This window comes from Salmo trutta, chromosome 4 (assembly GCF_901001165.1).
Source record: "Salmo trutta chromosome 4, fSalTru1.1, whole genome shotgun sequence".
In the NCBI taxonomy this organism is placed as follows: Eukaryota; Metazoa; Chordata; class Actinopteri; order Salmoniformes; family Salmonidae; genus Salmo; species Salmo trutta.
The window spans coordinates 91827-115932 of record NC_042960.1 but is presented as its reverse complement, the minus strand read 5'-3'; the positions used below and the strand labels follow the sequence as shown (position 1 = coordinate 115932).

Below are 24106 nucleotides of genomic sequence, written 5' to 3'. Positions count from 1 at the left end.
TAAAGAGTGACTGAACGCACCAATTCAGCAAGTGTTTTTCTGTTGCTCATTAAAAAAAATGTCAGTCTTGGAGGTGTGGTTTGATGGGGCAGTTACTGATGTTTGTCCCCCATAGGACACCATAAGAACAAAGCCAGTATCACTTCCTAAAGAGTCAGAATGAATTTAAGATAACTCAAGAAATCTGTCAATAATTTTGACGTTTTTGCCAAGGAGCATTTAGTCATGCAAGTTTACATCTTGCTAAGGTGTTGGATGCAGTAGGCCATTTGTCAATACATCTAGCTAAGGTGTTGGGTGCAGTAGAATATTTATCAATACATCTAGCTAAGGTGTTGGGTGCAGTAGGATATTTATCAATACATCTACCTAAGGTGTTTGATGCAGTAGGATATTTATCAATACATCTAGCTAAGGTGTTTGATGCAGTAGGATAATTATCAATACATCTAGCTAAGGTGTTGGGTGCAGTAGGATATTTATCAATACATCTAGCTAAGGTGTTGGGTGCAGTAGGATATTTATCAATACATCTAGCTAAGGTGTTGGGTGCAGTAGGATATTTATCAATACATCTAGCTAAGGTGTTTGATGCAGTAGGATATTTATCAATACATCTAGCTAAGGTGTTTGATGCAGTAGGATAATTATCAATACATCTAGCTAAGGTGTTTGATGCAGTAGGATAATTATCAATACATCTAGCTAAGGTGTTTGATGCAGTAGGATATTTATCAATACATCTAGCTAAGGTGTTGGGTGCAGTAGGATATTTGTCAATACATCTAGCTAAGGTGTTGGGTGCAGTAGGATATTTATCAATACATCTAGCTAAGGTGTTTGATGCAGTAGGATATTTATCAATACATCTAGCTAAGGTGTTTGATGCAGTAGGATAATTATCAATACATCTAGCTAAGGTGTTTGATGCAGTAGGATAATTATCAATACATCTAGCTAAGGTGTTTGATGCAGTAGGATATTTATCAATACATCTAGCTAAGGTGTTGGGTGCAGTAGGATATTTGTCAATACATCTAGCTAAGGTGTTGGGTGCAGTAGGATATTTATCAATACATCTAGCTAAGGTGTTTGATGCAGTAGGATATTTATCAATACATCTAGCTAAGGTGTTTGATGCAGTAGGATATTTATCAATACATCTAGCTAAGGTGTTTGATGCAGTAGGATAATTATCAATACATCTAGCTAAGGTGTTTGATGCAGTAGGATATTTGTCAATACATCTAGCTAAGGTGTTGGGTGCAGTAGGATATTTATCAATACATCTAGCTAAGGTGTTTGATGCAGTAGGATATTTATCAATACATCTAGCTAAGGTGTTTGATGCAGTAGGATATTTATCAATACATCTAGCTAAGGTGTTTGATGCAGTAGGATATTTGTCAATACATCTAGCTAAGGTGTTTGATGCAGTAGGATAATTATCAATACATCTAGCTAAGGTGTTGGGTGCAGTAGGATATTTATCAATACATCTAGCTAAGGTGTTTGATGCAGTACTTCACAAGTTAAAAAAATGTGTGACGTGTTGTCTTGTGCAAACAAAGTCCGACGCGCTGTGCTACTGGGCAGGACTGTCTCACTGTCTGTGTGTTCTGCTGTATCAATGGATAGACCGTAATCACCACAGCTGTTTATCCTGTGGTAGTGGGCAGCTGTTTATCCTGTGGTAGAGGGCAGCTGTTTATCCTGTGGTAGAGGGCAGCTGTTTATCCTGTGGTAGTGTGCAGATGTTTATCCTGTGGTAGTGGGCAGCTGTTTATCCTGTGGTAGAGGGCAGCTGTTTATCCTGTGGTAGAGGGCAGCTGTTTATCCTGTGGTAGAGGGCAGCTGTTTATCCTGTGGTAGAGGGCAGCTGTTTATCCTGTGGTAGTGGGCAGCTGTTTATCCTGTGGTAGAGGGCAGCTGTTTATCCTGTGGTAGTGGGCAGCTGTTTATCCTGTGGTAGTGGGCAGCTGTTTATCCTGTGGTAGTGTGCAGCTGTTTATCCTGTGGTAGTGGGCAGCTGTTTATCCTGTGGTAGTGTGCAGCTGTTTATCCTGTGGTAGTGGGCAGCTGTTTATCCTGTGGTAGTGGGCAGCTGTTTATCCTGTGGTTGAGGGCAGCTGTTTATCCTGTGGTAGTGGGCAGCTGTTTATCCTGTGGTAGTGGGCAGCTGTTTATCCTGTGGTAGTGGGCAGCTGTTTATCCTGTGGTAGTGGGCAGCTGTTTATCCTGTGGTAGTGGGCAGCTGTTTATCCTGTGGTAGTGGGCAGCTGTTTATCCTGTGGTAGAGGGCAGCTGTTTATCCTGTGGTAGTGGTCAAGTGGCATTGTGGAAATCCAAATAAATGTTTTGACTAATGTCGATGTCACATATGCAGTTTTTAACGAGAGAAGTTGGTTCTCGAGTTCAGTTCGGCTTAAAGAGAAAATTCTAGCCAGGCAGAAAGGGTCTGGTCCTAGTTCTTGCCCATGGCGTTTCAGATAAGAAAATCTAACCTTAGAAGAAAACAGGACAGAATCCCCATTCCCCAGTTACACCTCTGTAGCATGCTAATACTAGCTAGCACCTGGCGAGGAGTGTTGGCCTTCAGTAATATGTATGGCAGCCTGGGCAGGTTATACATTTACATTTTAGTCATTTAGCAGACGCTCTTATCCAGAGCGACTTACTGTAGTGAATGCATACATTTTATACATTTTTTTCTCCGTACTCGTCCCCCGTGGGAATCGAACCCACAACCCTGGCGTTGCAAACACCATGCTCTACCAACTGAGCCACACGGGTGTGTGGGACCCGTGTGGGACGGTTATGTGGGACCCTGGTAATAGATAAAGCTTTGAACAGGTCTGGAAATGCAGGGTCTTTTTAAATGCAGTCCTCTGATGGTATGGAATAGAAAACAGAATATAGTGTGTGTTTCTCTCCCCCTGTGTGTGTGATAAGCATGCTATGGTGTAGATGATGATTCTGACTATAATGATGATTATAATTCTGACTATAATGATGATGATTATAATTCTGACTATAATGATGATGATGATTCTAATTCTGACTATGACGATGATTAAAATTCTGACTATAATGACGATGATTAAAATTCTGACTATAATGATGACGATTATAATTCTGACTATAATGATGATGATTATAATTCTGACTATAATGATGACGATTATAATTCTGACTATAATGATGACGATTATAATTCTGACTATAATGATGATGATTATAATTCTGACGATGATTATAATTCTGACTATAATGATGATGATTATAAGTTTGACTAATGATGATGATTATAATTCTGACTAATGATGATGATGATTATTAAAATTCTGACTATAATGATGATGATTATAATTCTGACTAATGATGATTATAATTCTGACTATAATGAGGATGATGATTACAATTCTGACTATAATTCTGACTATAATTCTGACTATGATGATGATGATTATAATTCTGACTATGATGATGATGTTAATACTAACTATAATGAGGATGATGATTACAATTCTGACTATGATGATGATGATGATGTTAATGCTAACTATAATGAGGATGATGATTACAATTCTGACAATCATGATGATTATTATAATTCTGACTATAATGAATACAATGATAATGATTATTAGTATAAAGTTGAAGTCAGAAGTTTACATACACCTTAGCCAAATACATTTAAACTCAGTTTTTCACAATTCCTGACATTAAATCAGAATAAAAATTCCCTGTCTTAGGTCAGTTAGAATCACCACTTTATTTTAAGAATGTGAAATGTCAGAATAATAGTAGAGAGAACGATTTATTTCAGCTTTTATTTCTTTCATCACATTCCCAGTAGGTCAGAAGTTTACATACACTCAATTAGTATTTGGTAGGATTGCCTTTAAATTGTTAAACTTGGGTCAAACATTTTGGGTAGCCTTCCACAAGCTTCCCACAATAAGTTGGGTGAATTTTGGCCCATTCCTCCTAACAGAGCTGGTGTAACTGAGTCAGGTTTGTAGGCCTCCTTGCTCGCACACACTTTTTCAGTTCTGCCCACAAATGTTCTATAGGATTGAGGTCAGGGCTTTGTGATGGCCACTCCAATACCTTGACTTTGTTGTCCTTAAGCCATTTTGCCACAACTTTGGAAGTATGCTTGGGGTCATTGTCCATTAGAAGATCCAATTGCGACCAAGCTTTAACCTCCTGACTGATGTCTTGAGATGTTGCTTCAATATATCCACATAATTTCCCTACCTCATGATGCCATCTATTTTGTGAAGTGCACCAGTCCCTCCTGCAGCAAAGCACCCCCACAACATGATGCTGCCACCCCCGTGCTTCACGGTTGGGATGGTATTCTTCGGCTTGCAAACCTCCCCCTTTTTCCTCCAAACATAACGATGGTCATTATGGCCAAACAGTTCTATTTTTGTTTCATCAGACCAGAGGACATTTCTCCTTATGTGCAGTTGCATTTATGGCGGTTTTGGAGCAGTGGCTTCTTCCTTTCTGAGTGGCCTTTCAGGTTCTGTTGATATAGGACTCGTTTTACTGTGGATATAGATACTTTTGTACCTGTTTCCTCCAGCATCTTCACAAGGTCCTTTGCTGTTGTTCTGGGATTGATTTGCACTTTCGCACTAAAGTACGTTTATCTCTAGGAGACAGAACGCGTCTCCTTCCTGAGCGGTGTGACGGCTGCGTGGTCCCATGGTGTTTATACTTGCGCACTATTGTTTGTACAGATGAACGTGGTACCTTCAGGTGTTTGGAAATTGCTCCCAAGGATGAACCAGACTTCTACAATTTTGCTTCTGAGGTCTTGTCTGATTTATTTTTATTTTCCCATGATGTCAAGCAAAGAGGCACTGAGTTTGAAGGTAGGCCTACATCCATCCACAGGTACACCTCCAATTGACTCATATTATGTCAATTAGCCTATCAGAAGCTTCTAAAGCCATGACATAATTTTCTGGAATTTTCCAAACTGTTTAAAAGCACAGTCAACTTAGTGTATGTAAACTTCTGACCCACTGGAATTGTGATACAGTGAATTATAAGTGAAATAATCTGTCTATAAACAATTGTTGGAAAAATTACTTGGTTTGTGCAAAAAGTAGATGTCCTAACCGACTTACAAAACTATAGTTTGTTAACAAGAAATGTGTGGAGTGGTTGAAAAACGAGTGTTAATGACTCCAACCTAAGTGTATGTAAACTTCCCACTTTAAATGTAATTATTCTGACTATGATGATGATTATAATGATGATGATTTTGACTATAATGACGGTGATGAAGGCCCTACTAACCTTGGCGTCATTATTGTCTTCAAACTGTTGTCTGACGAAGCTGTCGAAGGCATCCCAGTGGCTGTCAGTCAGGTTACCCCCCACAGACCACAGGTAGCAAAACACAAACGTCTGACACAACACACTGTTCAGGTGCTTAGCTTCCTAGAACACACACACACACACACACACACACACACACACACACACACACACACACACACACACACACACACACACACACACACACACACACGGAGCTGTACTTAATTAGCGGTGGTCAATATACCATGGCTAAGGGCTGTTCTTAAGCACGACGCAACGTGGAGTGCCTGGATACAGCTCTTAGCTGTGGTATATTGGCCATATACCACAAACCCCCGAGGTGCCTTATTGCTATTATAAACTGGTTAACAATGTAATTAAAGAAGCAAAAATAAATGTTTTGTCATACCCGTGGTATACGGTCTGATATACCCCGTCTGTCAGCCAATCAGCTTTCAGGGCTAGAAAAACCCAGTTTATAAATGTGTATAATGACTGGTTAATATGTGGTTGTGGTCATGCTGCGTTCTAGTAACATTTAGCCTACCATCTTGAGGTCTGGTCTTCCGTCTCCCAGCAGCAGCGCCTCCAACAGGCAGCAGAGGGAAGTGACCTTACTGATGTCAACCTGGCCCATGGCCTGGACACAACGCTTCCACACAAACTGAAGACCCTTCTCCACGTACTGCTCGAACAACGCCAACAGGTACACACGCACTGCTTCAGGGAGCTGGGGGGGGGGGAGGATAGGGGGAGACAGCAACAGAGAGGGCAGAGGGAGTGAAAAGCAGGGCAATTTAAATGTATGATCAGGACATCAAGGAAAACAAGGTAAAAGTTGGCTTTTGAATTAAGATAAAGATCCATGTCAAACAATCAATCGATAGAGAGTTATCAAGATAAATCATCTGTCAGCTATAACATCAGAAACCACAGCAGATAAAACCCATCTCTGACAATACTGTAGGTCTGTATCATCTGTCAGCTATAACATCAGAAACCACAGCAGATAAAACCCATCTGACAACACTGTATCATCTGTCAGCTATAACATCAGAAACAACAGCAGATAAAACCCATCTGACAACACAGGTCTGTATCATCTGTCAGCTATAACATCAGAAACAACAGCAGATAAAACCCATCTCTGACAACACTGTAGGTCTATATCATCTGTCAGCTATAACATCAGAAACAACAGCAGAAAAAACCCATCTGACAACACTGTATCATCTGTCAGCTATAACATCAGAAACAACAGCAGATAAAACCCATCTGACAACACTGTAGGTCTGTATCATCTGTCAGCTATAACATCAGAAACAACAGCAGATAAAACCCATCTGACAACACTGTAGGTCTATATCATCTGTCAGCTATAACATCAGAAACAACAGCAGATAAAACCCATCTCTGACAACACTGTAGGTCTATATCATCTGTCAGCTATAACATCAGAAACAACAGCAGATAAAACCCATCTCTGACAACACTGTAGGTCTATATCATCTGTCAGCTATAACATCAGAAACAACAGCAGAAAAAACCCATCTGACAACACTGTATCATCTGTCAGCTATAACATCAGAAACAACAGCAGATAAAACCCATCTGACAACACTGTAGGTCTGTATCATCTGTCAGCTATAACATCAGAAACAACAGCAGATAAAACCCATCTGACAACACTGTAGGTCTGTATCATCTGTCAGCAATAACATCAGAAACGACAGCAGATAAAACCCATCTGACAACACTGTACCATCTGTCAGCTATAACATCAGAAACAACAGCAGATAAAACCCATCTCTGACAACACTGTAGGTCTGTATCATCTGTCAGCTATAACATCAGAAACAACAGCAGATAAAACCCATCTGACAACACTGTATCATCTGTCAGCTATAACATCAGAAACAACAGCAGATAAAACCCATCTCTGACAACACTGTAGGTCTATATCATCTGTCAGCTATAACATCAGAAACAACAGCAGATAAAACCCATCTCTGACAATACTGTAGGTCTGTATCATCCGTCAGCTATAACATCAGAAACAACAGCAGATAAAACCTATCTGACAACACTGTATCATCTGTCAGCTATAACATCAGAAACAACAGCAGATAAAACCCATCTGACAACACTGTAGGTCTGTATCATTTGTCAGCTATAACATCAGAAACAACAGCAGATAAAACCCATCTGACAACACTGTAGATCTGTATCATCTGTCAGCTATAACATCAGAAACAACAGCAGATAAAACCCATCTCTGACAACACTGTAGGTCTGTATCATCTGTCAGCTATAACATCAGAAACAACAGCAGATAAAACCCATCTGACAACACTGTATCTGTCAGCTATAACATCAGAAACAACAGCAGATAAAACCCATCTCTGACAACACTGTAGGTCTGTATCATCTGTCAGCTATAACATCAGAAACAACAGCAGCAGTACGAGGGAGGATATAAAACCATTTAAAGACAGTTATCATAAAGACAGGGACAGTTCACAGGATCCTCCTCTAACGATACAAGAGAGAATGTGTAAAGGTTAGAGGTGGCGGGTCACATGATGATCTTTGATGTGTTGTGGTGGTTGATGTTGATGATGGATCTGCTGACACTGACGGTAGGAGTACCATTCTAGCCATCTATATAGTTAGATACACCTCTGTCTTTGGTCTGAGACACGCAACAATCTCTGTGATCTTCACAGAACGACAACATGAGAATACAGATTTCCAATGGGAAACAGGCTTGACTGAGCCCATACAGCTACTTCCACCGAGGGGCGTTATGATTATGAAGACATGGTAGAAGTATATTCTGATGGTGTAGAGATGTGATCAGAGCAGGAAATCACCTTGTTAGTCAGGCCAGTGATCCAGGTCTGGACCATGTTAAGGAGAATGGTAAATCACCTTGTTAGTCAGACCAGTGATCCAGGTCTGGACCATGTTAAGGAGAATGGTAAATCACCTTGTTAGTCAGACCAGTGATCCAGGTCTGGACATAGGGCATCCATTTGAGTTCATTAGAGTCGATGTAGACCATCCCACAGCGACTCACTGTGGCTGGGGACGCCACCGATAAGTCCTGGACCTGAGACACACAACACAGAGGTTGCAGAGCGTTTACCAAGTTTGGATCTTTAACATGTCACTATTATCTGTTCATGTCAAAGAAGTCCATAGTGACTGTCCCACTTGTCATCAACACTAGAACACAGTGAAGAGGAACCCCTAACCTATAACCCTTGACCCCTCTGACCTCAAACACCATGTGTATAGACGGGGTCAGTTTGATGCGTTCGCTGTTGGCCAGACACAGCATCTTGTTATCGTCCAGGACCGTGTTCATGTTCTCAATCCACAGCGCGTCCACCGGACCGTCCGACACAATCCACTTGTGGTCATCGCTGGTGTCGTTGCAGGCCGCTCGCACGCTGAGCGCCATCAGGCCGTCACGCCACTCCAGGGTCAATATGTTCACCTGTAGGGGTCAGGGATTAAAGGTTAGGGGCTCATGTTATGCACTTTGTGACATATGTTTGTGTATATACATTGGTAAAAACCAATAGTAAGTGAGTGAGTAAACGAGCGAGCAAGAGAACGAAGGATACATTGATTGAACTAATTGGTACATTAATGAGTTGGATGGTTAACTGTTAACAAATCAACTGACTGTTTATGGATAGATTTATTTATAGACTGATTGAACAAATGTTGTATTCACTTTCATTTATTCAGGGCAGCCCAATTGAGACCAGGGTCTCATTCCCAATGGTGCCCTGAGTACAAACATTTTCTCACAAACAGGAAGAAAAATGTACATTACCAATAAAACATGACCATAGTTAACAACCTGCTTCCTGCTATTTAGGGAGAGGCCAGATCTACAGTATGTCTAAAAACAGAAGCCCACTTTAAATCTTAGCTTCTTAACTAGCTCATCCATATATTTTTTAAACATTAAGTCTTTGTCAATCGAAATGCACAGATATTTATAGGTGGGAACCCGATTGATGGGAGAACCAGCCAATAAATATGTAATCCATCAGAAACATTTTGGAGAGAATTAGTGAACAACATGTATTTAGTCTTGCCCACATTAAGTACCAGTTTTAAACCAACCAGGGCATTCTGTAAGGTAACAAGATAAGATTGCAGCTCTAACATAGCCTGGTCAACAGTTGGGTCAATGGCATACATCACACTGTCGTCTATATACAGATGAATATTACAAGTTAACAGATAGACCAATATTATTTACATAAATAGTAAAGAGAACAGGTCCCAGTACCGACCCCTGCGGTACACCTTTTGTAATATCCAGGAAACTAGACTTAACACCATCAGAAATCATGCATTGAGTCCTGTCTGACAGATAATTCTCAAACCATTTGCAAAAAGCCTGACCCAGACCTATTTCAGTCAGCCTTTGAATGAGAATGTGACGGTGAACAGTGTCAAAGGCCTTGGAAAGGTCTAGAAATAAGGCAGCAGAATGATTTTTTATGATCCAAGCAATTTAACACATCATCTAGAATAACCGTAGCAGCTGAACCGGTGCTGTGTCCAGGCCTAAAACCAGATTGGTTCACATTAAGAACAGTGAGAAGTTTAAACAGTTCTTAGCTGAAAGTTGGTCAGGGATTCTAAAAGTTTGAAAAGGCAAGATAATTTGGAAATGGGACGGTAGTTATCTAAGTCAGAAGGATCTCCTCCTTCATGTAGGGGGAGGACACGCGCCACTTTCCAGATCTTAAAGGGGAACACCAGAAACAATAGTCAAGTTCAAATGAAGGTCAGTGGTTCTGCTGTCAGTGGAGCAGAGAGCTGCAGTTAGAAGGGGTCAAGAAAATCAGCCCCTATAGCTTTATTAACATCAGAAAAGCCGTTAGTACATCATAGACAACAAATGGTTGAAATGAAGTTACAGTACGTGAGTCTGTTAGTGCACAGATGAATTGTCAGCCAGGCGTACCTCTCCGTAGAGCTCTCCCATGGTGACAGACTTGGGGTTGAGGACGTATGTCTTGACAGGGAGGTAGAAGGGGTTGTGTTTCCCGTGGCCAGCCTGCCACAGGGTATCTAAGGTATCAGACAGGATGGTGTAGACCGTGGTCTTCCCTCCACCTGTAGGACCCACCAACATCACACCATGACGTACTATCATGGTCTCATACAGCTGGATCACCTGGAGGGAGGGAGAGGAAGGGTTACAACCACATGGAGAAACATATAAGGAATATACATCAGCACTAATTCATATATTTTCATTTGAAGTAAAACTGAACCAAATTGAATGATTTTGTTGAATTATGTTTTTGTGTTTAGCCTTGATCATTTGTAATGACATAGCCATCATTGATAACTTTATTATAAAAAGCACTTTGAGGCCTACATTTTGTTTATTTAAATGAAAACATAAGTTCAGTCAGTCAGTCAGTACCTTGTTGGTCATGTTGGGTTGGGGCAGTCAGTCAGTACCTTGTTGGGTTGGGGCAGTCAGTCAGTACCTTTTTGGTAATGTTGGGTTGGGGCAGTCAGTACCTTGTTGGTCATGTTGGGTTGGGGCAGTCAGTCAGTACCTTGTTGGTCATGTTGGGTAGGGTCAGTCAGTCAGTACCTTGTTGGTCATGTTGGGTTGGGGCAGTCAGTACCTTGTTGGTCATGTTGGGTATTGTCAGTCAGTCAGTACCTTGTGTGTCATGCTGGGTAGGGTCAGTCAGTACCTTGTTGGTCAAGCTGGGTAGGGTCAGTCAGTACCTTGTGCGTCATGCCGGGTAGGGTCAGTCAGTACCTTGTTGGTCATGCTGGGTAGGGTCAGTCAGTACCTTGTGCTTCATGCTGGGTAGGGTCAGTCAGTACCTTGTTGGTCATGCTGGGTAGGGTCAGTCAGTACCTTGTGCTTCATGCTGGGTAGGGTCAGTCAGTACCTTGTGCGTCATGCTGGGTAGGGTCAGTCAGTACCTTGTTGGTCATGCTGGGTAGGGTCAGTCAGTACCTTGTGCTTCATGCTGGGTAGGGTCAGTCAGTACCTTGTGCTTCATGCTGGGTAGGGTCAGTCAGTACCTTGTGCGTCATGCTGGGTAGGGTCAGTCAGTACCTTGTGCGTCATGCTGGGTAGGGTCAGTCAGTACCTTGTGCTTCATGCTGGGTAGGGTCAGTCAGTACCTTGTGCGTCATGCTGGGTAGGGTCAGTCAGTACCTTGTGCTTCATGCTGGGTAGGGTCAGTCAGTACCTTGTGCGTCATGCTGGGTAGGGTCAGTCAGTACCTTGTGCGTCATGCTGGGTAGGGTCAGTCAGTACCTTGTGCGTCATGCTGGGTAGGGTCAGTCAGTACCTTGTGCTTCATGCTGGGTAGGGTCAGTCAGTACCTTGTGCGTCATGCTGGGTAGGGTCAGTCAGTACCTTGTGCGTCATGCTGGGTAGGGTCAGTCAGTACCTTGTGCGTCATGCTGGGTAGGGTCAGTCAGTACCTTGTGCGTCATGCTGGGTAGGGTCAGTCAGTACCTTGTGTGTCATGCTGGGTAGGGTCAGTCAGTACCTTGTGCGTCATGCTGGGTAGGGGTCAGTCAGTACCTTGTGCGTCATGCTGGGTAGGGTCAGTCAGTACCTTGTGCGTCATGCTGGGTAGGGTCAGTCAGTACCTTGTGCGTCATGCTGGGTAGGGTCAGTCAGTACCTTGTGCGTCATGCTGGGTAGGGTCAGTCAGTACCTTGTGCGTCATGCTGGGTAGGGTCAGTCAGTACCTTGTGTGTCATGCTGGGTAGGGTCAGTCAGTACCTTGTGCGTCATGCTGGGTAGGGTCAGTCAGTACCTTGTGCGTCATGCTGGGTAGGGTCAGTCAGTACCTTGTGCGTCATGCTGGGTAGGGTCAGTCAGTACCTTGTGCGTCATGCTGGGTAGGGTCAGTCAGTACCTTGTGCGTCATGCTGGGTAGGGTCAGTCAGTACCTTGTGCGTCATGCTGGGTAGGGTCAGTCAGTACCTTGTGCTTCATGCTGGGTAGGGTCAGTCAGTACCTTGTGCGTCATGCTGGGTAGGGTCAGTCAGTACCTTGTGTGTCATGCTGGGTAGGGTCAGTCAGTACCTTGTGCGTCATGCTGGGTAGGGTCAGTCAGTACCTTGTGCGTCATGCTGGGTAGGGTCAGTCAGTACCTTGTGTGTCATGCTGGGTAGGGTCAGTCAGTACCTTGTGCGTCATGCTGGGTAGGGTCAGTCAGTACCTTGTGCGTCATGCTGGGTAGGGTCAGTCAGTACCTTGTGCGTCATGCTGGGTAGGGTCAGTCAGTACCTTGTGCGTCATGCTGGGTAGGGTCAGTCAGTACCTTGTGCGTCATGCTGGGTAGGGTCAGTCAGTACCTTGTGCTTCATGCTGGGTAGGGTCAGTCAGTACCTTGTGCGTCATGCTGGGTAGGGTCAGTCAGTACCTTGTGCGTCATGCTGGGTAGGGTCAGTCAGTACCTTGTGCGTCATGCTGGGTAGGGGCTGCAGGTTGCGTTTTACTAGAGACTCCAGGATGGTGGTTTGGAGAACACCGTAGTCATGTTCAGGGATGGACACGCCAGGGAACAGGTCAGACATGATGCCACTAGAGCAGAGAGCACACAAACACAGAGCCGTCATACGGACAAACACACACGGCAGAGTCTGCAGTAAGGCATCATGAACGTATAACACTGCAACGTTCTATTCTTCTCCATAGTGCTGTAACATGCATTAGCTGTGGGACACTATTGGTTTGTCTGTGTGTGTGTGTGTGTGTGTGTGTGTGTGTGTGTGTGTGTGTGTGTGTGTGTGTGTGGTCAGGGTCTGTGTGTGTTCTCTCACCCAAAGAGCGCAGCGTCGTCTGTGAGGAACTTGGGCAGATTGGAGTCTCTCAGAGCCCTGATCAGAACCACGTCTTCACTCAGGTGGGGGTTCTCTCTCTTCAGAGAGCTGCAGGGGTCACACACACAATACATTCTCTATAAATGTGGGGGTCCCTCTCTCTTCAAAGACATTGCATGTCTGAAGTTGTAGTTAACATGGGTCGGGTCAATTCCATTTGAAGTCAAAATCGAATTTTCAATACAATGAAAACGATAAGCTATTTACAGTATTTCAAATGTATTTAACTTTAAATCACTTCCTGAATTGACTGACTTCAATTTGGAATCGACTAAAGGTCGCTGAATACATCACTAGGTCGTCTAAAGGTCACTGAACTGAATACATCACTGGGTCGTCTAAAGGTCACTGAACTGAATACATCACTGGGTCATCTAAAGGTCACTGAACTGAATACATCAATGGGTCATCTAAAGGTCACTGAACTGAATACATCACTGGGTCGTCTAAAGGTCACTGAACTGAATACATCACTGGGTCGTCTAAAGGTCATTGAACTGAATACATCACTGGGTCGTCTAAAGGACACTGAACTGAATACATCACTGGGTCGTCTAAAGGACACTGAACTGAATACATCACTGGGTCGTCTGAAGGTCACTGAACTGAATACATCACTGGGTCGTCTGAAGGGCACTGAACTGAATACATCACTGGGTCGTCTGAAGGACACTGAACTGAATACATTACTGGGTCGTCTAAAGGTCACTGAACTGAATACATCACTGGGTCGTCTGAAGGTCGCTGAACTGAATACATCACTGGGTCGTCTGAAGGGCACTGAACTGAATACATCACTTTAAACACACTCACCATCTCTCTGTTACACACAAACACACATGCAGACACACACAGCTTGGTTGGAGGTTGTTAGGTAGAAGTGAATTCCTCTCCTCCTGTCTCTCTCTTTACTCTGCCTCTCTCCCTTGTTTCCCAGAGCTAGGCTAATCAAGGTGGATGATGATTCCCCAGTGACTGTTCATCAACCCATCCATTAATAATGTGCTGTAACACACACACCCACACACACAGGGTGATAATGGCAGGCCCATTCAATTGGATTTACAGCGGTAGTAAAAAGCGAATGAGACAGACAGAAGAGGGTGGCTCTAAAGGCAGCCAGAGGGCTTGTTACTCACACACCTGTAAAATGAACAACTCACCCTGTGACAAGAAAATAGCTGCGTGAGTCAATCTGGGATAAAGCGTGATGGATGGGACAGACAGGGGAATTCACTACCACATCTGGACCAGGAGCGTGATGGATGGGACAGACAGGGGAAATCACTACCACATCTGGACCAGGAGGATCTGAATGATGCCAATTATCTTTAATATGATGTTGATATAGTGTCTCAGTCCTTCCTGTCAGGGAGCTGTCATCTGATGAGGAATGTGTCAGTAGACCAGGCAGGATGTCCTATGCTACTATCCTATTCTCTCTGAGTCAGCCCTGCAGAGAGGAAACAAGGCTTTTCCCTCATCTAGTCTGCTCTTCCTGTCAGGAAGCTGTCATCTGATGAGAAATGTGTCAGTGCACCAGGCAGGATGTCCTATGCTACTATCCTATTCTCTCTGAGTCAGCCCTGCAGAGAGGAAACAAGGCTTTTTTCCCTCATCAAGTCTGCTCTTCTTGTCACCCTCCTGCACTGTGTCACTCTCAGCTTTGACAATAGGGGCTATGTCCCAAATGGCACCCTATTCCCTATATAAAGCTGGTCAAAAGTAGTGCACTGCATAGGGAATATGGTGCCATTGGGGATGCAAACCAAGGGTTCACATTTGCCTGTAAAATGCGTAAGGTTCTGGGTAGAGGGGGATCTGTAAACGGCACTATGAGGATAAAAATGAACATCGGTTCAATCTGATTTGTACATAAAGCTACCTTTACCTTGTTTTTTCATAAGCCCAGAAACTGTCAGATACTGGCTTGTGGTTTTGATTGAATAGAGTTCAGTTTTTCTCTCTGTGTCCTATCCGGTCATGACGAGTTCAAAAGTACCTTGTTTTTTACCCCCAAAATCTAACAGATACCAGTTTGATTGAACAGGTTGGGTACAACGTTGTGTCCTAACCTAGACCGGTATAGAATAACAGCCCCTGTGGGTCCTACCCTGCCATGACGAGGACAGACTTGACGGCCCTCATGCCGAAGTCGTAGTGGTCCTGTTGGGAGAGCTGTTCAGAACACAGCTTGTACATCTGGGTCATCTTACGGGCCAGCGTCTTACTGGACTCAAAACCCTCAGAGTAGAGGATCACCTAGAGGAGAGAGAGAGAGGTCATCTTAAGGACCAGAGTCTTACTGGACTCAAAACCCTCAGAGTAGAGGATCACCTAGAGGAGAGAGAGAGAGGTCATCTTACTGGACTCAAAACCCTCAGAGTAGAGGATCACCTAGAGGAGAGAGAGAGAGGTCATCTTACGGACCAGTCCTACTGGACTCAAAACCCTCAGAGTAGAGGATCACCTAGAGGAGAGAGAGAGAGGTCATCTTACGGACCAGAGTCTTACTGGACTCAAAACCCTCAGAGTAGAGGATCACCTAGAGGAGAGAGAGAGAGAGAGGTCATCTTACGGACCAGAGTCTTACTGGACTCAAAACCCTCAGAGTAGAGGATCACCTAGAGGAGAGAGAGAGAGGTCATCTTAAGGACCAGAGTCTTACTGGACTCAAAACCCTCAGAGTAGAGGATCACCTAGAGGAGAGAGAGAGAGAGAGGTCATCTTACGGACCAGAGTCTTACTGGACTCAAAACCCTCAGAGTAGAGGATCACCTAGAGGAGAGAGAGAGAGGTCATCTTACTGGACTCAAAACCCTCAGAGTAGAGGATCACCTAGAGGAGAGAGAGAGAGGTCATCTTACGGACCAGTCCTACTGGACTCAAAACCCTCAGAGTAGAGGATCACCTAGAGGAGGGGGGTGGGGGGAGGAGAGAATGGAAGCAGGAGGGGGAGAAACGGAAGTCAGTTATCTGGTCCCCAACTACAAATGACCACAGCACCGTAACACATCCCCAGCCCCCCAGTTACCTCAGCGATCAGGGCATAGTTGGGCACCATCATGGCTATGGGTCTGAACAGGGCTTTGAGGTTGTCAGGGAGCTCAGTGCGTCCAGCGTAGCCTGGGTTCATAGTGATGAAGGCAGCACATGTCATCACCAGCTTGATCTCTCTGCCCTCAAACATGAACCTGGACAGCTACAAGACAGAGACCACATGACAGGAGGACTAAACCAGGTTGTGAGTATCTACCATCTTGTTTTCTTAGGTAGAGTACACATCACTTTGACAACAGGAACAGAGTTAAACTACCTCTGTTAGACTGATATCCAGGCTTTAGTTCAGAGGGATAACAACTTCTTCAGCCGAGCGGACATCCATCTTGCCTGACTGGTATGATGGATGGAGATTAGAGGAAGGCTGTGGGTGACCAGGTGTAGCTATACCTTGGCCATCTTCACATTGTGGATGGTGGTGAGTTGTAGCTACCAGTATATACTGTATTTGTGATATATTTCAGCAATAAGGCCCGAGGAGGTATGGTTATTGGCCAATATACCACGGCTATATTGGTCATTGGTCATATACCACAAACCCAGAGGTGCCTTAATGCTATTATAAACTGGTTATCAACATAATTAGAACAGTAAAACTAAACGTTTTGTCATACCCGTGGTATACTGTCTCATATACCATTGATTTCAGCCAATCAGCATTCAGGGCTCGAACCACCCAGTTTCTAAATGTAAAGATATTATAAAAGGGGAGGGTATACCTTGGCCATCTTGGCATTGCGGATAGTAATGAGTTGCTGGGCGATGACAGACAGCACCTCGATGTCGATGCGGTTAAACTCATCAAAACAGCACCAGGCCCCTGATTGGGCCAGACCACTGAAGAACTTCCCCATCATCTGAAACACAGACAGGTGATTGGTTCAGCAGATAGCAGGAATATAACAGGATCCTTCATTATGAAGAAGATCCACTGCTGTGGTGACACTGTCCCCTAGTGTTAGTGTCTGGGTAAAACAAAGAGAATAGGAGAGAGAGAGAGACAGAGAGACAGGAAGAGGGTTAGGATTAGAAGGGTAAAGGAAGAGGGGGAGAGAACAGGGTTTCCCAAAGTCGGTTTGGTTTTTGCCCTAGCACTACACAGCTGATTGAAATAACCAACTCATCATCAATCTCTGATTATTTGACTCAGCCGTGCAGTGCTAGAGCACTGGAATAGAAGGCGCTGTGCTGGTAAGTCTAATCAGTACCTTGTAGTCCAGTCCATCAGAACAGTTGAAGACAACACACTGGATGGACAGAGCCTTGGCCAGGTCCTTAGTGGTCTCTGTCTTCCCTGTACCAGCTGGTCCTGCTGGAGCCCCACCAAGGTCTAACTGAAGAGCCCCCATCAGACACAGGTAGCAACGATCCTAGAGAGAGACATACAACGGGTTAATGGATAGAGAGATCCTAGAGAGAGACATACAACAGGTTAATGGATGGAGAGATCCTAGAGAGATCCTAGAGAGAGACAACAGGTTAATGGGTGGAGAGATCCTAGAGAGATCCTAGAGAGATCCTAGAGAGAGACAACAGGTTAATAGGTGGAGAGGTCCTAGAGAGAGACAACAGGTTAATAGGTGGAGAGATCCTAGAGATATCCTAGAGAGAGACAACAGGTTAATAGGTGGGGAGATCCTAGAGAGATCCTAGAGAGAGACAACAGGTTAATGGGTGGAGAGATCCTAGAGAGATCCTAGAGAGAGACATACAACAGGTTAATGGATAGAGAGATCCTAGAGAGAGACATACAACAGGTTAATGGATGGAGAGATCCTAGAGAGAGACATACAACGGGTTAATGGATGGAGAGATCCTAGAGAGAGACACAACGGGTTAATGGATAGAGAGATCCTAGAGAGACATACAACAGGTTAATGGATAGAGAGATCCTGGAGAGAGACATACAATGGGTTAATGGATGGAGAGATCATAGAGAGAGGCATACAACGGGTTAATGGATAGAGAGATCCTAGAGAGAGACATACAACGGGTTAATGGATAGAGAGATCCTAGAGAGAGACATACAACGGGTTAATGGATGGAGAGATCCTAGAGAGAGACATACAATAGGTTAATGGATGGAGAGATCCTAGAGAGAGACATACAAAAGGTTCATGGATGGAGAGATCCTAGAGAGAGACATACAACAGGTTAATGGATGGAGAGATCCTAGAGAGAGACATACAACGGGTTAATGGATGGAGAGATCCTAGAGAGAGACATACAACAGGTTAATGGATGGAGAGATCCTAGAGAGAGACATACAACGGTTTAATGGATGGAGAGATCCTAGAGAGACATACAACAGGTTAATGGATAGAGAGATCCTAGAGAGAGACATACAACAGGTTAATGGATGGAGAGATCCTAGAGAGAGACACACAACGGGTTAATGGATAGAGAGATCCTAGAGAGAGACATACAACAGGTTAATGGATAGAGAGATCCCAGAGAGAGACATACAACAGGTTAATGGATGGAGAGATCCTAGAGAGATCCTAGAGAGAGACAACAGGTTAATGGGTGGAGAGATCCTAGAGAGATCCTAGAGAGATCCTAGAGAGAGACAACAGGTTAATAGGTGGAGAGATCCTAGAGAGATCCTAGAGAGAGACAACAGGATAATAGGTGGAGAGATCCTAGAGAGATCCTAGAGAGAGACAACAGGTTAATAGGTGGAGAGATCCTAGAGAGATCCTAGAGAGAGACAACAGGTTAATGGGTGGAGAGATCCTAGAGAGATCCTAGAGAGAGACATACAACAGGTTAATGGATAGAGAGATCCTAGAGAGAGACATACAACAGGTTAATGGATGGAGAGATCCTAGAGAGAGACATACAACGGGTTAATGGATGGAGAGATCCTAGAGAGAGACATACAACGGGTTAATGGATAGAGAGATCCTAGAGAGACATACAACAGGTTAATGGATAGAGAGATCCTGGAGAGAGACATACAACGGGTTAATGGATGGAGAGATCCTAGAGAGGGACATACAACGGGTTAATGGATGGAGAGATCCTAGAGAGAGACATACAACGGGTTAATGGATAGAGAGATCCTAGAGAGAGACATACAACAGGTTAATGGATGGAAAGTTCCTAGAGAGAGACATACAACGGGTTAATGGATGGAGAGATCCTAGAGAGAGACATACAATGGGTTAATGGATGGAGAGATCCTAGAGAGAGACATACAATAGGTTAATGGATGGAGAGATCCTAGAGAGAGACATACAAAAGGTTCATGGATGGAGAGATCCTAGAGAGAGACATACAACAGGTTAATGGATGGAGAGATCCTAGAGAGAGACATACAACGGGTTAATGGATGGAGAGATCCTAGAGAGAGACATACAACAGGTTAATGGATGGAGAGATCCTAGAGAGATCCTAGAGAGAGACAACAGGTTAATGGATGGAGAGATCCTAGAGAGAGACAACAGGTTAATGGGTGGAGAGATCCTAGAGAGATCCTAGAGAGAGACAACAGGTTAATGGATGGAGAGATCCTAGAGAGAGACAACAGGTTAATGGGTGGAGAGATCCTAGAGAGATCCTAGAGAGACATACAATGGGTTAATGGGTGGAGAGATCCTAGAGAGATCCTAGAGAGAGACAACAGGTTAATAGGTAGAGAGATCCTAGAGAGATCCTAGAGAGATCCTAGAGAGAGACAGCAGGTTAATGGATGGAGAGATCCTAGAGAGAGACAACAGGTTAATGGGTGGAGAGATCCTAGAGAGATCCTAGAGAGAGACAGCAGGTTAATGGGTGGAGAGATCCTAGAGAGAGACATACAGCAGGTTAATGGATGGAGAGATCCTAGAGAGAGACAACAGGTTAATGGGTGGAGAGATCCTAGAGAGATCCTAGATAGAGACAGCAGGTTAATGGATGGAGAGATCCTAGAGAGAGACAACAGGTTAATGGATAGAGAGATCCTAGAGAGAGACATACAACAGGTTAATGGATGGAGAGATCCTAGAGAGAGACAACGGGTTAATGGATAGAGAGATCCTAGAGAGAGACATACAACAGGTTAATGGATAGGGAGATCCTAGAGAGAGACATACAACAGGTTAATGGATGGAGAGATCCTAGAGAGATCCTAGAGAGAGACAACAGGTTAATGGGTGGAGAGATCCTAGAGAGGGACATACAACGGGTTAATGGATGGAGAGATCCTAGAGAGAGACATACAACGGGTTAATGGATAGAGAGATCCTAGAGAGAGACATACAACAGGTTAATGGATGGAGAGATCCTAGAGAGAGACATACAACGGGTTAATGGATGGAGAGATCCTAGAGAGAGACATACAATGGGTTAATGGGTGGAGAGATCCTAGAGAGATCCTAGAGAGTGACAGCAGGTTAATGGGTGGAGAGATCCTAGAGAGATCCTAGAGAGAGACAACAGGTTAATGGATGGAGAGATCCTAGAGAGAGACAACAGGTTAATGGGTGGAGAGATCCTAGAGAGATCCTAGAGAGAGACATACAATGGGTTAATGGGTGGAGAGATCCTAGAGAGATCCTAGAGAGAGACAACAGGTTAATAGGTAGAGAGATCCTAGAGAGATCCTAGAGAGAGACAGCAGGTTAATGGATGGAGAGATCCTAGAGAGAGACAACAGGTTAATGGGTGGAGAGATCCTAGAGAGATCCTAGAGAGAGACAGCAGGTTAATGGGTGGAGAGATCCTAGAGAGATCCTAGAGAGAGACAGTAGGTTAATGGGTGGAGAGATCCTAGAGAGAGACATACAGCAGGTTAATGGATGGAGAGATCCTAGAGAGAGACAACAGGTTAATAGGTAGAGAGATCCTAGAGAGATCCTAGAGAGATCCTAGATAGAGACAGCAGGTTAATGGATGGAGAGATCCTAGAGAGAGACAACAGGTTAATGGATGGAGAGATCCTAGAGAGATCCTAGAGAGAGACAACAGGTTAATGGGTGGAGAGATCCTAGAGAGATCCTAGAGAGATCCTAGAGAGAGACAACAGGTTAATGGGTGGAGAGATCCTAGAGAGATCCTAGAGAGAGACAACAGGTTAATGGGTGGAGAGATCCTAGAGAGATCCTAGAGAGATCCTAGAGAGATCCTAGAGAGAGACAACAGGTTAATGGATGGAGAGATTCTACAGAGACACAACAGGTTTGTGAATTTTCTTTCCTTCTTAATGCATTTGAGCCAATCCGTTGTGTTGTGACAAGGTAGGGGTGGTATACAGAAGATAGCCCTATTTGGTAAAATACCAAGTCCATATTATGGCAAGAACAGCTCAAATAAGCAAAGAGAAACTACAGTCCATCATTACTTTAAGACATGAAGATCAGTCAATCAGGAAAATTAAGAACTTTGAAAGTTGCTTCAAGTGCAGTCGCAAAAACGACTGACAAGCGCTATGATGAAACTGGCTCTCATGAGGACCGCCAGAGGAAAGGAAGACCCAGAGTTACCTCTGCTACAGAGGATAAGTTCATTAGAATTACCAGCCTCAGAAATTGCAGCCCAAATAGATGCTTCACAGAGTTCAAGTAACAGACACATCTCAACATCAACTGTTCAGAGGAGACTGTGTGAATCAGGCCTTTTTGTGGTCGAATTGCTGGAAAGAAACCACTACTAACGGACACCAATAAGAAGAAGAGACTTGCTTGGGCCAAGAAACACGAGCAATGAACATTAGACCGGTGGAAATCTGTCGGTCTGATGAGTCCAAATTTGAGATTTTTGGTTCCAACCGTCATGTCTTTGTGAGACGCAGAGTAGATGAACGGATAATCTCTGCATGTGTGCTTCCCACAGTGAAGCACGGAGGAAGAGGTGTGATGCTGTGGGGGTGCTTAGCTGGTGAAACTGTCTGTGATTTACTTAGCATTCAAGGAACACTTAACCAGCATGGCTACCACAGCATTCTGCAGCGATACGCCATCCCATCTGGTTTGAGCTTAGTGGGACTATCATTTGTTTTTCAACTGGACAATGACCCAACACACCTCCAGGCTGTGTAAGGGCTATTTGACCAAGAAGGAGAGTGATGGAGTGCTGCATCAGATGACCTGGCCTCCACCCAATCCCCCCGACCTCAACCCAATTGAGATGGTTTGGGATGAGTTGGACCGCAGAGTGAAGAGCAGCCAACAAGTATTAAGCATATGTGGGAACTCCTTCAAGACTGTTGGAAAAGCATTCCAGGTGAAGCTGGTTGAGAGAATGCCAAGAGTGGGCAAAGCTGTCATCAAGGCAAAGGGTGGCTACTTTGAAGAATCTCAAATATAAAATATATTTTGATTTGTTTAACTTTGAGACACGGGGGAACATGGGCATGTTAATCAAGGCATCCTGACACATATTTCCCCATGCAGTGCTTTTCAAATAGATGTCTGATGACTGAAAATGTCCCGAGGCGCATGCACACACACACACACACACACACACACACACACACACACACACACACACACACACACACAAAGACAATCATGCACAGAAGGATACCATCTGCACTGTCTTAGACTGTTGCTGTGATACTTTGTTTGTTACTGTCTTGAGTGAGTGAGTGTGTGTGTGTGTGTGTGTGTGCGTGTGCGCGCGTGCGCGTGTGTGCGTGTGTTACTGTGAGAGGGGTGATGACGAGGCGAGGGCAGGCCCCCAGGTATTCATATCCATAGATGTACATGGACAGAGCCATCCTGGCCACACAGTTATCTAGGTCCAAGTCCCAGTAGTAACGCAGCTGCCTCTGCCACTCAAAGTTACTGCTGGAGTCAACCTACACACACACACACACGCACACGCACACGCACACACAGACAAATAAACAGGACATAAACTGTTATTTTTGTTCAGACAAGTTGGATTTATGTAAAACAATCTTTTTTGAATGAACTACACTTCCCATGATGCAGTGAGTGGGTGGTTTGCAGGCCGACAGTACCTTCCGGGCCACGAGGTCTGTGACAATGTCCCTGGCATGCACGTCTACTGTGATGAGAGCTGTGATGATGTTACGGTGCAGGTTGGGGAGTTGGCCTCGTACCAGGGCTGCTAGGGCATTCAGCCTCTATAGACAGACAGACAGACAGACAGATAGATAGACAGACAGACAGACAGACAGACAGACAGACAGACAGACAGACAGACAGACAGACAGACAGACAGACAGACAAGCAGGGAGGGAGACAGACACACAAGCAGGGAGGGAGGCAGACAGACACACAAGCAGACAGAGAGGCAGGGATGGAGGAAGGCAGACAGACAGACAGACAAGCAAGCAGGGAGGGAGGCAGGCAGAGAGGCAGGGAGGGAGGAAGGCAGGCAGACAAGCAGGGAGGGAGGCAGGCAGGCAGAGAGGCAGGGAGGGAGGAAGGCAGACAGACAAGCAGGGAGGGAGGCAGGCAGAGAGGCAGGGAGGGAGGAAGGCAGACAGACAAGCAGGGAGGGAGGGAGGAAGGCAGACAAACAAGCAGGGAGGGAGGCAGGCAGACAGACAAGCAGGGAGGGAGGCAGGCAGACAGACAAGCAGGGAGGGAGGCAGGCAGAGAGGCAGGGAGGGAGGAAGGCAGACAGACAAGCAGGGACGGAGGCAGACAGAGCGGCAGGGAGGGAGGAAGGCAGACAGACAAGCAGGGAGGGAGGCAGGCAGAGAGACAGGGAGGAAGGCAGACAGACAAGCAGGGAGGGAAGCAGGCAGAGAGGCAGGGAGGGAGGAAGGCAGATAGACAAGCGGGGAGGGAGGCAGGCAGAGAGGAAGGCAGACAGACAAGAACCAGGAGAATTATCA

General features: G+C 44.7%; 1 protein-coding gene across 1 annotated transcript in view; it reads right to left on the bottom strand.

Moving 5' to 3' along the window:
* The window catches only part of LOC115191569 (dynein heavy chain 6, axonemal-like), a 123999-nt gene that overhangs the window by 68661 nt on the left and 31232 nt on the right, over positions 1-24106 (bottom strand). The window contains 13 exon segments of the mRNA XM_029749361.1: positions 5320-5463; positions 5891-6073; positions 8333-8455; positions 8624-8845; positions 10340-10552; positions 12826-12952; positions 13192-13299; positions 15365-15513; positions 16286-16453; positions 17031-17168; positions 17520-17681; positions 22940-23095; positions 23261-23386. Coding sequence (XP_029605221.1) covers positions 5320-5463; positions 5891-6073; positions 8333-8455; positions 8624-8845; positions 10340-10552; positions 12826-12952; positions 13192-13299; positions 15365-15513; positions 16286-16453; positions 17031-17168; positions 17520-17681; positions 22940-23095; positions 23261-23386 — 2019 coding nt within the window.